Source organism: Parambassis ranga, chromosome 17 (genome assembly GCF_900634625.1).
Source record: "Parambassis ranga chromosome 17, fParRan2.1, whole genome shotgun sequence".
NCBI lineage: Eukaryota > Metazoa > Chordata > Actinopteri > Ambassidae > Parambassis > Parambassis ranga.
Genome location: NC_041037.1, coordinates 13,599,334 through 13,616,411, shown reverse-complemented (window position 1 = coordinate 13,616,411; position 17,078 = coordinate 13,599,334). Strand labels below are relative to the sequence as shown.

General features: G+C 42.0%; 1 protein-coding gene across 5 annotated transcripts in view; it reads left to right on the top strand.

The window, feature by feature from the left end:
• Nucleotides 1–13,984, top strand: part of st3gal3b (ST3 beta-galactoside alpha-2,3-sialyltransferase 3b) — a 40,000-nt gene extending 26,016 nt beyond the window's left edge. For all 5 annotated transcript variants that reach the window (XM_028428612.1, XM_028428611.1, XM_028428608.1 and 2 more), the window contains 3 exons: nucleotides 6,741–6,887; nucleotides 8,530–8,676; nucleotides 10,883–13,984. In XM_028428612.1, coding sequence (XP_028284413.1) covers nucleotides 6,741–6,887; nucleotides 8,530–8,676; nucleotides 10,883–10,972 — 384 coding nt within the window. In that variant the 3' untranslated portion in view covers nucleotides 10,973–13,984. The remainder of the gene's footprint in view (nucleotides 1–6,740; nucleotides 6,888–8,529; nucleotides 8,677–10,882) is intronic.
• Nucleotides 13,985–17,078: the final 3,094 nt, after the last annotated feature.

Here is a 17,078-nt window from a genome sequence, read left to right as displayed (position 1 = left end):
GCCCAGATTTTTTCTGGTGTGTCAGAGCGAGAGAGAGAGGACAGTGGAAATGGCTGCTTGGGATAATTGATCTGGCCCCTGGCACCCAATTCAGCCCTCTTTGATCTGCTAAGAAGGAAAGAATGGGAACAAAAAAAATTAGAAGTGTCTTTTGGTTTGAGTCTTGTTATAATATATAAGTTATAATACATGTTGTTCAAAACAACAGTATCTGTTTTAGGGATTTCTTGGCAACAACATGAAAGGACCTAAAGTCCTGGTAAAAGACTTATCCTGTTTTCATTGTATCAAACTTGCACACAGCAAAGACACATGCAGTGGAAACACAAACATTATGAATACTTATGTGTGTTTCTATTCAATGCTTCTGTTAATTCAGGGAAATGTTTCCAATATTTTTGGCCCTTATTACTAGACAACAGGAACTAATAAAGGAATCTGTCAGAGTTGTGTAGAAAAGAAAAAGCAGGACTTGTATAGAAATATCAGAGGAAATCCTCAACATGCACCAAGCCTCCCTCCTTTTGCTTCCCTCCTATTTGCTTTATCCATTTTGTTCATCCTAGAGGGGAAACGTTGTAGCGCAGTTGTCCTTTGGAGCTTTTACATCTGTTGTTCCAGCAGGGATTTCTTTGTGCAACCTGTACACTCACAGCTGGAAGGGATGCAGACCCCTTTCACTGGCTCTCTGCAGTTATGAAAGCGAGTGTATTTCTCCGAAATGTAAGTGGGTGGTACACAGTTGTGCGGTTGCAAGTGACTCATCCAGCCATTGGTCAGTGTGCTTGACTTTCTTTTGACTGCTTTTCAAATGCCGCGAGTGCAGTTTTGGACGGCTGAACAAATTTACAAATTAGAGAGGCAATTTCACAATCTGTTATTTGGTGTTTTCATGCACTCTCACAAACACATACACACACCCATGTACTCCCACACAGACAGACTAGTAAACTTCAGGGCAAATTTCAGATTTGCAAACCCGAACTTGACCTTGATCTGGCATTGAACATTCAGCCACAGATCTCTCTAAATGCATCTGTCTTCCACTACATATACAATCACATTACTTCAACATCACAAGACTCCCAACTTCTCTAATCCTTCATTACCACTGGTCTGTGTGATTACAACTCGGCTTTGTCACTGTGCTTGAAAGTCTGACCCCACATATGCATCTGCCTGGTTGATTGCCACTTTACATGCTGTTTACAAATGTGCTCAAACATGATTTCCACGATTGCCGGTAATTTCTTTTTTCCTACGTTCGAGGAAAACATTCTTTTTCCTAATTTCCATTTTTGCCCCTATGCACAACTCACACTCACGGTTTGTGCACACACAGCCACAGTTGTTTGTATGTGTGGGGATATTTTTAAACAGAAACAGTGAAGAATATACAGCTGGTGGTAAACATGGGGTTTGAAGGTGGACTGTTGGTGTTCTATCTCCCCTGTTTGTTTACAGGAGCCTTCCCCACTCGCTGCAGGGTAGAGAGATAAATGATGGATGCAGACAATTTGAGGAAGAGAGCACTTCTCCTTTAATAGAAATAGAACCAGGGGTTCTTACCTAATAGTAAAATATTGTAAGGATGCCAGTACTTGATGCAATGCCAGAAATTAATTAATTAAGTGTTGCTCCACATTATCAACACATTTCCAAGTTGGCCAGCATGAAGAATTTACTACTGCAACTGTGTTTTTTGCCCAGTTTATAGAAGTATCATTTTATCCCAGATAGTTTATTGTAACTCTATCTGAGGGTGCACTCCGGGCAGCTATATGGCCCTTTAAGCTCAAACATCTGTGAAGAAGCCCCTAGTACCATGCATACATGCATTCATAAACATTTACATACTTGTAAACATGGATTTTGAACATGAACCAAGTGACTAACATAGTGTCCGGATGTCACTGATTACCATGAGTGTTGTGTTTCAAAAGTGAGTCACTTACCTATCCTGCAATGTTTAACACTGAGACCTGCACACAATGTTGCATAATTAAGAGTTTATTGCAAGTTTGAGAAGAACTTTGACATGTCTTTAAAGGTTACCAGATGGACTCATTACATTTTTTTTAGTCGGATATCAGTAAGTTGTTTTGACCCTTCAAGATGCCACCTGCTTTTTCCCTCTGCACATAGAAGTGTTTTGGTCACAATGTTGCCAAGTGTTGGCACTGTCGTCATGGGAGTGTGGAGACAAGGGTTTCACACACAGGATAACCTCAGAGGGGCCAGGATCTCAGAAGCCACTGTGACCTCACTGGGGGCAGAGGTCTTGGTATGTGTCAAGAGAAACAGAACACAAATTGGAGAATGCTTCAGATTCCTGGTTAACGAGTGAGAATAAAATAACCAGCTCTGTGCAGAATGTTACTCCATAACTGGAATCCCAATTGCTGTGCACTTTACCTTTGCAGCAGCTCACTCTAATTTCTAAATATTCACTGTGAAACGGTTCCTCTTCAGTGGACCATGTATGTGTTGACACACTACAACCTGTAAACTCAGGCTCTGGGTTTCTGTGAAGCGCTTTGAGACAATTTCTGATTGTAAAATGCGCTATATAAATAAAACTAAATTGAATTGAAACTCAAAGACTGAACATGTACACAGTGCTACTCACATCCAGACAACCTTAATTGCAACTGTTCACAGTTGACAAGGCTTCCCTTTTGTTTCTAAATTACTAAAGTTTGCCTACTGGAGTCCAGCACGCCACATTGCTTGAAGGTTGTCCACTCAAACATTCAACACACCCACAGAGTGGCTTACAGGACGAAGTGGCCTTAAGAACCCAGAGAGATATAAGAGAGCTGCCTCAGGGGAGCATCTGTCATTCTAAGTTGTGGTCAAAACCATAAAAACAACTTGTGGATGATAGACCAGAAATGTGTTTGTCAGTTTCCATAGAGGGGCCTTAAAGCCACCTATAGTGAGTCACCCAGTCTATGGGAAACATTTAGTCTTTCCCTGGTATTTCAGGTTGTCTACACTTATCTTGCTGTCACCCAGGAGCTGTAAACTCAGTTGTCTGCTTCATTCAACACAGCAAATCTTTTAAGTTTAACAGTGAGTCACTTTCATTGGCATGTGTTTAAAAAGCCACAATGAAACTAAACCATGCTGAAAACTAAGAATGCATGGCTCCAAACATAGCTGTGTCTTATTTGGGAATCTTAACAATGTTAAAGTCCTACTGATATGTATTTCCAACCAGAAATACAAACGTCAATCTTGTCTTTAAAGTGATTAACCCTAGCCCACAGTTCCTTTTCTGACACTTAACTTAGTGGTTTTGTGTTGCACCTTTTTTCCATTTTAGTATTCTTTTGGCCTTGGCTCTTAACCGTCTCTGTCTATTGGTCCATATCGCTTTTTCCATCCGTTTGATGCTTCACTTGTCTTGATCAGTCCTCTCCTCTCTTTGTGGCATTGTCTTCCTCTAATCCTCTGCTTTAAGCTTTCGTTTGGTGGTTTTTGTCACTGTGATGTTTTTCCTACAACTTTTAAATAACAAAACAAATACTTTTAACCTTTGCAAAGCTTCAGCTTAAGTTGACAAAGGAGACAACCCGGAGTGTTTTAACATTTTCTCTAATATGCATTAATGGTACATCCTGAAGTTATACTACCTAGCCTTACAACCCTGAGGAAAATCCTGTTTACAGTAGCTACCGCATTATACTGTGAATGTTGTTAAAGGGGAAGGAACCACTCGGATATTAAAGGTAGGGTAGGAGATTTCATTCTGATGCACTTTTTGTTAAATTACTGTAACTTCTCTTTACAATCCGATAGCAACCGATTAGTTCGGCAGTTTTGCTTTAAAGCAAAGAATATTCTGTGGATCTGTGGAAGCTTTAAAACGCTAAAAACATCAGCCAATCCTACGAGGCGCCCCTGCACGGAGAGTTGGCTGGTTGTCGCTCTCTTCCTGCTCTGCACGCACCAGAGAGGTACGTGCATGATGGCCGAAGTCACAGACAGCAGCTCATCTTCAGGTAATGCGCGTCCATGTGATTGGGAGGCGTGGCTTCGGGGTGAGCTCCGAGAGAAAGGGGCGTGTGTTTACTTTTGAAAACTGGCTGACTCTCACTGAGTTCTCAAAATCTCCTACCCTACCTTTAAGTAGGTGTACTAAAAATGTGCAGATTTCCCTTCTTTAACATCACCTCTGTAAGGCTCGCTTCTTCTCAACCTGCAAGGACAGCAAGTGTGCTCCAACTCTAGGCTTGTGTTGTTGAAATGTGTGAATACCCTAAATGATTACACAATGTAAGCCTCAATATTGTACAGTGTTTCAGTTGTGTCTTCCTACATTGTTTAATTACATCATCTTTTTGCGCTCTTGTCATCTGCAAGAGTTCAGTGTCTCCCCCCCAACTCACTTTAAATTCTTCTGAGTGTTGTTGACCTCATACAGTCCATCTTCTTGCATTGCAAATAATTAACTCTCCTACTTAAAGAATGTTTTAACAGGTGCTTTATTGGAATACTCAGCCTTGTGCACACACTTAAATCTAATAATCCAGACCAATTTAACCATAAAGCTGTCTTTGGAGAAAGGAAACAGTCATTTCCTCTCTGACCACAGGCCAGTGACAGCCCAACCAGCCAAAGCTGCACACTTCTGATCACCTCTGAGCATGTGTGTGTCAGGTCTTAGTGAGTAAGTGGTGTAGGACCACTCTGCAGCTTCCTGTTCCTGATCCATCTGTGTTCAAATGCCACTGGTCCAGCAGTTTGTCTTGACAAAGTAATACACACTCATGCAGAGGTTAGCAGTCAGCCCACAGTGGAAGCCACATCCTGTTCCCTTGAGGCTATTTGCAAGAGCTTTGAATACGGATTTTGCAATGCTTCACCTATTCAATACTTGCCCTTCTTTTAGGCATTTTATCCAGATAAGGTTTAGTTAGATCTTATTAATACTCACCTAATGCCACCTGCAAACACATTTTTGTCATTTTAACAGCGGGAATGTTTTTAAAGGATAAATGGATGCTGTCAAAGGAGGGCGGAATGTTTTTAACTTTCCCTCCTTATCCTAAATGGGAGGTTGTAGTTGGAGTGCTTTAAATGGAAGCAACTTCACATTCCTAAACTCATAACAGCACTCCCTTCCTCCTAACAACGCTGAATCCTTACAAACTAATTGCTTTTACATTTGTCAACGCCACCTGTACTTGTCTGAAGGTTCTTCAAAGAGATCCCCACCCTGTGACATTTGTGTCTGTGTACATGCCAGGTCATCGCTGTGTAAAGTTAGAGGGGTGTGTGTTCTGTCTTTAGCTCTTCTCCTTCCTAGTATAAATGGGACAAAAAAATACATCGTTCCCTTTATCCGTTGTACACATATGTGCACAGATCCAAACAGCGCTGCTAAATAGATTCCTGGCAAACAAAGGCTGTGTTGACAGGAGAGATGAGCTGCTGTTCCTGTTGCAGCTTGCTGAAGGCACAGAACTGGGCCCACGTTCAAAAAGAGCCGCCACTGTTGAAGCCACAAAGCCAGCAGACTTGTTGCTACTACCTCTGCCAACACACAAATACACATACAAATAGTCTTGCATTTCTGTATCAAAGGCAAGCAGGCGGGTGCTTGACTATTTGAACAGGTGATTCCCAGTTACATCTGAGGCCCTATTGGCTTCATGCCTTTTAGGAAGTCACACTGTTAGGCAAGTCAAACACACACACTGTATAGTAATATCAGTGTTTTCAATTATATTTTGTTGTGTCAGAGAGATTTTTTTGACTGAGGCAAACAAGCATGTTACAATAATAGTTGCATTCTTTTGTTCAGGTGTTGCTGGCCTGTCTGATTTGGTGTCTTAGCGACCAGTGATGATTGCTTTGTGTTAGAAGACTTAAGGTCTGAAAGGACATCCTCAGGTCAAAGTGTGATTTGGGCTGTTTTCTTTCTAATGCCACATTTAACCATAGATGTTTACTAGAGATGCTGTTTTAGAGTAGAAGCCCTATACAATTCTGACCTTTAGAGGCCGCTGGATTCTCTGCTCTCCCAAATGCATCCTGACCAGCTATGTGTCCAGCTATGTGCTGCACTGGTGAACAATCTTTGTGTAAGTGGTGGCTAGTGTTAGGGCTGTGATTTCATTCTATAGTGACAATATCAAGAAATTGTACATCTCTTATATATTTTGTTGTACAAAGTTATACAGTGATTGATTGATGTGACTGACTGACAGTCCATCAAATCACCTACCAAGTATTCTTTTGAAAACAACTTCCTCTGGAGATCTTCCAGATGGTTGTTGTGTTACAGACTATCCTCTCATTTAGCACATCTTGTAACATATAACATATAACATGTAGCTGTCAATACAACTCATTAGAAATCATTCAAAAGAAATAACCTGTGTAGTAATGCTGCACCCCTCACAGACTGCCAGACCTTCCTTCTAATAAGTCATAACTACAGATGTCCTGCAAACCTCTGACCTTTTTTTTTAATCTGTTAAGGCCCAAAAGTAATTTCCCTAATCAGTAGTTGAAAGGGGTCTGGCTTTTAGTTAGCTTCTGTGTTTTTTGTCAGTGTTGCGGGAGGATAATCTCACTTTGATGTTTGGTAAATTTCAGTTGGCTGTCTCCAGCAGAGGTGTCATTATGTGCCTTTATTCTATCATACACAGGACCTGTCCTTCAGAAGAAAAAAATAGTCCACTGTCAATGACAACCTTTTTGTTTTACTTTTTTTTTCAACACTTCAGAGAGGAACAGACGGGTTTTGGAAGTCAGTCGCTCACTCTGTGCCTCGGGAGCCGACTGAGATAAGAATCCTCAACCCTTACTTTATACAGGAGGCTGCCTTCCAGTTCATTGGCCTGCCCTTCAACAATGGCTTGATGGGCAAAGGGGTAAGACACACACATTCACAGTATCATGAATTCACACTACCTGCAATTTCCCCTGAACACTTTGTCCACTCTCATATTACTCTGTAGAATAGTAAGACACTTCAGCATTCATTAATGAAAATGCGCCGACTATTGCAGCCTCCAGAAATGAATTAGTTGAATATCTCTCAACTATTATACTGAACTGAAGAGCATGTACCCAGCATTTCTGAACTGAGAAACATAATCATTACAGTTTCACTGGTTTTCCCTTCTATGCACAATAGTTTTTTTATTAACTAAAGGAAAAAAATACACAAGTGTTCTGCTTCTGCTGCCATTTAAGGACTTTGCCTTAGTTTATGAATTCTTACTCATGTAACAGGAGCTCTCATTAGAAAAAAAGATGTGTAAAGCTGTGGAATTTAACACCTATGTCATGGTAGATTAGTACAAATTGTTGTATTTTCCTTGAATGTTTTTACTTGTCAGTCGTCAGTTCTGCAGCTTTCAATTATATTGTGCACATTCTTTAATACAAAAAAGGAAAAAAGAAAGCTGATTAAGAAGAATTGACAAACAATTTCAAATTGTTGACTTGGCCAAAGTGTTGCTGCAAAGATATTTTACAGCACTGAAAGATCCTAAAAGCGAATCTATATACCGTGTTCAGGGATGATATTTGTCTGGACCTGATGTCTGGATCAACTGTGCGTGTGCACACACTGTAGAGGGGGAATATTGTTAGTGAATTGGAGGGGACATGAGGAGCATATCACCCTAACCCTACCCTCTGGGGCCACTAGAACACCTCTGCATGAACTCCACTCAACGCAACATATGTTCAACATGTGGGCATCTGGTTGTGTGTCTGTACGAGAGAGAGTGTGTGGTAATTTGTGTGCACATTTGTGTTTGTCTTTGAGTGTTTGCAGTGCTGTCTTATACAATACAGGTTGCAGAGTTGTATGATTTGGCACATTCTTTCCCCAGAACACTTCGCTGTTTCTCTGCTGACCACCACAGTGTATGTTTATGTACATGGAAATTAATGAGGAGGTCTATTTGTTATTCTAGTGTTTATGTTGAGTGTGTGTGGGTGTATGTGTGTAAAAGAGTCTGAATTAGAACACACAGTAGGGGGTTGGCCAGCTGCTGGTTCAGCTCCACCTACCCTGAGGGCTTCAAATCAGCGTAATGATTTAAATGGGGCCTCCCCCCCCACTCTTTCTTCTGCACCCACCTTTTTTCCAACTTGCTCCACACTTTTGCTCCCTTGTTCTGCAACATCCACGCACACACAGTCTTACACACACGCATCCCTGATACCCCCCAGATCTCTGGCAGCCTAGGGCGGTTAGGAAGCACAGTTCAACTCTGTAGATCAGTGTTGTAGCAGGGGTCTGCGGGTCGCGTCTTACAGGTAATAGTTAATCACCAAGTGTTCAAAGTCAGTTAGCAGTAGTGGAGCAGAACAAAGACAGAAATACAAAGGAAGGGGGGAAGCACATACCTGAACTTTTAACTTGAAACGGCGTCAGAGACCATGATCAGGTCTGAAATGGACTTAAAATAGTAATAAAAAGTTTTACTCCTCTATATTATTCAAATTTTCAAGGTTCAATGTGAAGATGTCCTAATAATGCCTCTGTTTTTACCTCAGAACATTCCAACGTTGGGAACAGTTGCTATAACGATGGCACTGCATAACTGTGACGAGGTGGCGGTGGCTGGTTTTGGCTATGATATGAACATGCCTCATGCACCTCTACACTACTATGAGGCCGTCAAGATGTCGGCCATTAAAGAGGTGAGTGTTTGTGTCTATCACATACCGTAATAACACCCAGGTTATCAGATTTTGAAAAGAAAGCCTGGTGTTCCTTCACTGATTGCTAATGATAACAATATATTGTGGCGTCTCCTTGCTCATGCTTGCCACAGAGGAATAACTCTAGTCTTTGATTAGGTGGGACCACCATTCCTGTGAAGGCGGATGAGGGGGGGGGTTTAGACTGGCCTACAGCCAAAATACATTCACTACAAAGCATTCACTATTTGGGTGGATGGTAATATTAGTTCATGAATTCTGTTAGGGGTCAGCCTCACTTAAGCACTTTGAGCTTGATGAATATTGCAGCATAAATGTTTGTAGATAAATTTAGGACTAATAGCTGTTTGTATTCTGCTCAGTGACCATAGTTCTGATATGGAGGTGTTTTCTTTGCTGCTCCTGTCACATCTTTATTTCAGTTTGTTCTTTTCTGTTTTATAGTTGTACAATATGTTTAAAAAAAAAAAGGACTCAGAGCATTTAAATAACATTTATATACTTTCTATTTCTTTTATGTTATCTAACACTTCATAGCTAACATGCAAGCGAGGAAGCATTTTAACAGTTAAATACATAACAGAATGCAACACTCAGTAGTTTCTGTTAATAGAAGCAGCACTTCTTTCATCTTCATCAGTCTCTGCAGCATCGATCAGTTTCTAAACGCCCTCATGACCGATCTCTCTCCCCTCCATCAGTCACGTCTTCCTCTCAGTGTTTACACTGAAGCCCAGTGGAATCAGGGATGTCACCCATGTGTTGATGTGTATAAACCATGAGCTCAGTATGATGATAACCTTTGTCTAAACTCCCAGTGAACCTTTGACATTTATTATCATCCTCTTCATCAACATTGTCATCATCAGCCACACATGGCTAATTAATGGGAATACTTTCAGCTTTTTTGTTTGGAACACTTAACCACTGCCAGTCCCAGGGTTTGTTTGATTTTCTGGAACCAACACAGCCGTGAAACCGTCCACCTTTTCTTCCATTGCAGCTAGTTTCCAATCTTAGCATCTCCACTTTACTTTACTGCTTGCTGTCTGATTAATTGGTGCTTGGAAAGCAATGTGTAGTGAGAACTGTTGAACCTCAATGTGTAAATAGCCACCTGTTTGCTAACAAGTTGTCTATATCCGCATAAAGCAGTCGTGTTTGCCTTTGCTGCCACCAGAGAACGTGAATATGCACTGAAATCTTACACGCAACTGTAATTACATGGCAATTTGTTCTTTGAAGGAAAAAAATCTCCTCCTTAAAGGGAGAAATTTATGATTTTGGCTTCATGACAGTACTGCCTGTCACTGCACACTCCTGCCAAAAGCTAGACAAATGTATTATTTTCTTTTTGAAATTATTAGTAACCTACAAACAACCAACCACATTTGCTTTTAAGATAATGCCTCCTCCTCAGTCAGAGCTGAGTTGTGTGGGGCCCTGGCTTTTTGAACAAGCAATCAAACCAACAGTAAACATAAACACTTGATGCTAAATAGTAGTTGGTGATCATGTTTAAGCACTGTTGCAGAAAAAATGCTTCAGGTTGTAAGCTTTATTTGCTACCCTACAGTTTATATCGTGTCCTTGTGCCCCTACTGGCTCAGGTGTCAGTCAAACTATTTGCTCTACTACAAGCCTAGAGGCTAACAAAGCATTTCTGGTGTTTGTCCAAAACTATTAAAATCAATTTTCCACCAGATGTTTGACTTGAGTAGGGTGAGCTCAGCTCCTATGTTAATTTCCAGTAAAACTGTAGCTTATTGTTCTCTGAGGTCAGTGTAGTGGTAGGAGTTTTGACCCAGACAGACCCTAATGCCTGTAGGAGAGCCTTAAACAGCCCAGCCTACTGTAGCTCGACCCTGTTCCCCTCCTATTCCCTCTTGTATGTTTCTTCCTCCATCCTTTGCCTTCTTTATTTGCTGCCTGGCCATTCATTCGTCTCTTCATCCAAAGGCACCACACAGGAACTACAGGATCTGGTTACATGTTGGCCTGCTGGACTGACTTCTTCCAGCACAGCATGGAGGAAAACTGACCCAGCATGGCTTAACACATATGTTTGCACACTTGAAAATCCAGTTGCATAGATGCTGGGAATATGAAAAAAAACATGTAGAAATGTTTTTATAAAAGGTGCTTCCACAGTCTGAATTTGTTATTTCCTCTGATTTTCTCTCAGTCTTGGACGCACAACATATCCAAGGAAAAGGAGTTCCTTCGCAAGCTGGTGAAAGCCAATGTCATCACAGACCTGACCAATGGTATCTGAGTTTGCACCCACCTACAGTCTCCTTCTGCCATTCCCAAAATGACTGTAAAACAGGAATGGACTGGGGAATGGACTGACCCGTGGAGGAAAAGAATCCGGGTGGCCTGCACACTGCCGGTGTTGTTATATTCAAGATTATAGAAAAAAACACAGGAGGTTTCTGTGGAGAGACGCACACACGTGCCTTCTGAACCAAAGACTTCTGCTGATTGCAGCGGGGGTGGGGGGATGGGCCTGGGGAGTGCTGGATCTACCTGGTTCAGTCACACAAAAACTCCCCTGGCCTTTAGCGTGTACCACTTCAAACCCCTGAGCATCACATGGATGAATAGAAAGAGCAGAGGTGACCCAACACGAGTCAGGGGTTAGATCAGCTTGCTGGTTAATCTGATGGAAGAGACAGACAGCAAAGGGATGGAACTGGACTGTTAACAGTGTGTGTGAGGATGGGCTGAGTATTAGTAGTGCCAAACGTACCTCGTACAGGGGAGAGGACGTCCACCTCTCCTTTTGCTGCCTGAATGTATTCACTTTTCTCAATGTAAATATCAAAGATTTCTATCGTGCTTTGTAAGAAGCTGCAGCAGCTCCCTGACCCCATCCTTCACCTGTCGTTTGTCATTTCATCTATTCTTTAGCTCTGTCCCAGGTCCAGAAATGATGCTTGCCAAACCAGATGACAAGTGAGGGCCACCTGCCACAAAGGCTGGCATTACTTAGAGACAGTATCATTAACGTCAGTGAAGATCTAAACCTAAATCTGCTTGTTTTAAAGCTGTAGTTCAGGACTTAAATGGATATCTGTCACATTCCACAGGATCACACAATGACCAGCACCAGGTCAGTGTCTCTGCAAAAGTTCCATCGCTGACCTTAGGATGTGATAATCAGTAGTCTCTTAGGTCGAAACAACACTAGCCCTGTTCCTATTCTACAGCTTTAGTCTGTAGAAAAACAATTTTCTACACTAAAAATGAAAGGAAACAGAGTAAATTTAATTTGAATTATTCTGGTCACTAAATAATTTTAGATTTAATTTAGATTTTTTAGGATATTTTTTAAGTTAACCAGTTTTGGCGGGTGTCCTGAGGTAGATTTCTGTTACTGCATCTCCCTTTGTTCATGTCATGGTACTGTCTTCATCAGAGACACTCAGCGAGGTGTCATACCTCTGCCCAGATCAGGGGTTACAGACTGTTACTGTCCCTTTTCCAACCTTCTGTTGCTGCAAAATTTCTTGTATTTCAGTAAATGGTGAAATCTTGGATTGTAGAAAATCTCTCTATATATATATCTATATATTTTGTTTTTAGGTTAATTTTAATTATTTATTTTGTTACAAAGTCCCAACATTTTGGTCACAGGCGGGCCTGCATTCCGTTTCAAACAAAAGTTTGCATTTGTGTTTTAGAGTTTAGCATTTCACCATGTGCTTCCTCAAAGATGGTGTTTCCGTTTTTGCCTGAATCTGTTTAAATTGGCTTAATGTTGAATGTCTGCAACCCTTTATTTCTGTGCTTCACGTTGATGTTATGTGTGTTCTGGGAGTAACACAAACTTTAACACTTTGTGGGAATTATTTTATTTTTTCCACCACTTGCACCAGGCCATCAGCTTATCTTATATATATATATATATTTATATATATATCCTCCACTAGTTCCTCTGTTCCTTGTCATATTGACTGTTGGGTTTCCAGTGTTAAAGTGTGTGTATGCTGCTTCTTTTTAGTAGGAGTAGGCTACAGACAAACAGGCAGAGACACTGCAGGGGTGGAGCAACCAAACAAGTCAGGAAGGAAGACAAAAATAACTACGATAGAAAAGTGAAATCAACAGCAAAGCCCCCAAAACCATGACATGGTCAATCCTAAATCAATATTACTAATCGAGCACTCTCATTCTGCTCCGTGCTTTTCAGTATTTGAATGAAGGAAGTGTTATTACACAAACATTTTGATTCTCCTTTATCTTCCTTAAGAAAAAAAAACAGTAAGAATGTCACATCTGCTTGTTATGTTATCATATGAATGTGATAATCAGCTTTATATCGTGTACTGGTGCATTTTTAGTACTGCTCACCAAAGCAGGGTATTGATTTCAGAGTTAGTGGTTACTTCTTTAGAAGTGCATATTTACTGTACACACATACACAGTATGTTCCCTTCCATTATTTTCTATCAGTATGCTGCTCTCGTTACACTGTTCCATCAAATGTTTGTTTTCTTGACCAGGCCTTTTCAGAACAGTTCCACTGGTTCTGAAGGAGCACAGGGTTTTTTGGGCCCTGTGTGGCGTTTATTTATCTTTTTGTTCACAACGAGCAAAGGTACAGGGAACAGCTGACCATTGCACTATCATCATCATGAGGCACTCTCAGTGCCTTACACCTCATCACCTGGAAACTGTAGCGAGGGGTGTGCCGTAGAAAAGTGACAGCAACTGACGCAGTATGTCCGCTCAGCTCCCAAGTGTCTGGACAGGTCGCTCCTCAGCTCTGTGATTATTTGGGATCCATTTCATGTATGTGTACATGTAGTGGGGGGGGGGGGGGGACTTGAAGCCCTGTGCTGGTGCTTTTGTATGTTTAAGCCAACAAATTAAACTTCCATACATTTTTAAAACATCACTGAATACCCCACTGAAATATTTTCATTTGACTTGCTAATGCCACTCCTTCAAATACAATCCTGCATTTGCTAATAGTGTAAACAATCATTCTCTGTTGGCTAAAACACACCAACCCACCAGCAGATTTCTAACTGAGTTTCTAAGCGAGCCCATTTCTTCTTTGTTTTTCTTTCTTTGTAACAAATGCTGGAGGAGTTCAAATGGATTGGACCCAAATCGCCTCTTCTACCAACCCGTTCATTATAAAGCAGAATGTATTTTCGAATTTTGTTTCATCATATCAGTGTCACGGGGAGGTCAAAGTGATTACAAGTGTTACTATTTTTTTTTATATATAGTTATAAAAGGCTTTCTGCAACTCAATAAATACATTTGTAATGGATGTTTGCCTGTGCATGTTGATTCTGTCAAGCCTTTTTTATGGTGTCTGGTTGTGTATGCATATATCTGTACACTTTGTTATAGTAAATATTTTTGATGTATTTAGTCTACGTTACCTTTTATTCTTGCTGTTGTCACAGTGTGACAGCTTGAATATCTCTGCAGACTGTGAGGCCTTCAGGATGCTTACAGTGTCGGAGGCTTCATCATGTGGTGTAACGTCAGTGTCAGTGTGTTTCAGGGGTTACAAACTGCAGGAAGCCCAGGACAGATGAAGGAATGGGATGGAGCGGAGTGGAGACGGGGATTTCCTCTGTTGCTCTGTACTGTATCTCCAACCTGCAGTGCCAGGGGAAATCATTTTTCAATCCTCCATCGACTTGACTTCCTCTCTAATGTACTCTCCTTTTCTCTGGTGTGTTTATGTCTGTCCCACTCCACGTCCCCCTCTGATTCTCACTTCTTTCTTTTCTGTGGTCTGTTCCCATCTCTGTGTTGTGTGTTTCTTTCTTTTCACCTGCACAATACTTCTGTGGATCGTGTTTCACTGGAAAAACCACAAGGGACTCATCTGAGTCTTGTTGCACACACAATAAACACACATTGGACCATTCAGCTGCAGCTCTCACAAAGTCAGCGCCTCCCATCATCATCATAAAGCAGAGGAGTATTGCTGAGAATGAGCGAGAGTGAGCCAGCCAGCTGTTGGGCTGAACTGTGTTGGTGCTGGTTCGAGGTGAAAGGGGACGAGACGCTGAGGGCCCTTAAAAGCACCTTTGGACCGTCCCATCCTGCTGTTAATGGGGTGGCAGAAAGTTTTCAGCCCCGGCAAAGTCACGCCTCACCGGTCACCATAACCATCGAGCCCTGGCTACTCTGACTCGACAAGATTTCCTGACCTCCGCAGGGTGGGATTGAATCCTTGCTCGCTGCAGCAGGAGAATATTTGCCACCTGGGAGATCTCCCCGAGGCAGCTGGCTGACCGGCTGGCTGGAGGCGGTCGTTCCTGTTCGTACGGCAAACGGGGGTATGAGCACGCCTGCACCTCCTCAGCCGGCGGGCCTTTTATTCTCAGCGACAGGTTTCCCCGCCCCACCTCCTCTCAGAAGGGTTGGAACGGAGAGGCCATGACCTCCGGACCTGAAATTTAAACTCCTCGTAAAAAGAGTTGGAAAAGGGAGAGAAAACACCCATTCAGACACCCGATTTTTCTCTTCTGTTTACTTAATGCTGGGTCAGCTGAGATGAGGGAAAACAACATTCCCTTCAACGCACCGTGTCCCACATTCTGTCAGTTTACCTTTGTCTGTGTGATCATGACACACCTACAGGCTGGTCCTGCTCCTGTAACACAGATGGGAACTGAGTACAGTGTTTCTTCTTTATATAGAGCTACTGTTGAATTTTACATAGACAGTTTTAAATGGCAAAATAACAGAAGGCCATACATACCTTCAGTGTTTGTTTCTTTGCACTCCAGAGATGGAAACAAGAAGCAAGTCAGGAGCTGTCAGACGTGGCCTTTCGGGTGAGGTATGAGGAGGAGACGGTGCAAATATGTTTTTATACAACTTTTGGCAGAGCGCAGTTTGCAAAACCTTGAACAAAGAAGACAAAAACTGTCACTCATTCACCTGTAGTTTATAAATGTAACTCAATCACAAGTTTCACCTGCAGAGTTTTGTTGTAAGTTTGTTGTTTTAACTTTCCAGTTGATGATTTCATCTGCACGTCCTTGGAGATAAGACTGAAGGCAGTGTGATGTTCCAAAACTGCACCACTGCTTATGACTGTCACTTCTTCACTGCTTACTCTTCTCACCCCCCATTCAGCCACACATTATCCTAATTAAGCCATATGTGGACGCTTTGCTTTATGATTTGTTTGTATGAACAATGATACAACAAATCTGGAGGACGCCTGTGGCAATGCAGCTTTAAATAATGCTCTGATGGAGCAGATCTGTGCTAAATTTGCTTGTTAAGCTAATGTTGAAACATGTTGTTAAGGAGTTTTGCTCTTGGAGTTGCAGCCTGACTTTGTCCCACAGTTTTTGGCTTTGTTTTACACATTTGGCCTGGGGTCTTTTGGCAGTGTGCTAGATGAGGGGAGTTCCCACCTAAAAAGTGAAAACACAAACTTAGAAGTTGGAAGAGGTCCAAGAAAAGAAGGTCACCTTTGGATGGAGAGAGCACAAAGCAGCAGACAGAGACAGGGATAGGACAGGCAGTGACCTGGGCCTCCACAAGAAACCAGAGAAGCCTTAGAGGAAATACAGAAACACCCTTTAACTCTCCTTCACATCACATCTGGAGGAGCACAGCCGCTCTGTTCTCTCTTTTCTCCCTCCAGCATCACCACCCAAAATCCAAACCACCCACTCTTTCTCCCATCCGGTCCTCAACTTGCACCAGAAAACCAGACTTGCATGCGGTATCCATGGGAACCATTGTACACATCCTAAAGGGACTGCATACATCACAAAAGCCCTTATCTTTGGGTTAAAATGAAGAATTCTCCAGTGAAATTCTTGCCGTTTGCCAGAGAGGATGACTGTAATCCTGTGTGTGCACACACACATTTGTGCACTAAGGATATATGTGTGTGTGTGTGTGTTTTGCTTGCATGGGGTTTAACTGTGGGTGTACAAACAGTGGCATGCAGCAAATCCCTTTAACAATGCCGAACACGTTCATCACCATCACCGACATGACGGATGATGTAGACACACTTCTGAAATGTGTGGTGGCCTCTGCTGAAACTCTGCCACCTGCTAAATTCATGTCTTGTTTACACATTTGTTAAATTGAATGAGTTAGATAATGTTGAAGGAGTAAAAGAGGCACGCGTTCTGTCAGAAATATTACAGGTTTCTGTGATGCTAGCAGGTCTGTATCCCTCTTTCTTGTTATTGAGCTCATCCTTATTATCTGATGGGACATTCCTGCATGTCAGACAACTCAGCTGTGTGCATTGTTGCCTTGTTGGTTGCTACTATTAATAGTACAGTGGCAGAGACCAGGGATCCTCCCAGCATTTGTCTCTGCCTCTGCACAGAGTGGGTCCGGTAGAGGAAAGTATAAGGAGCTGTTTA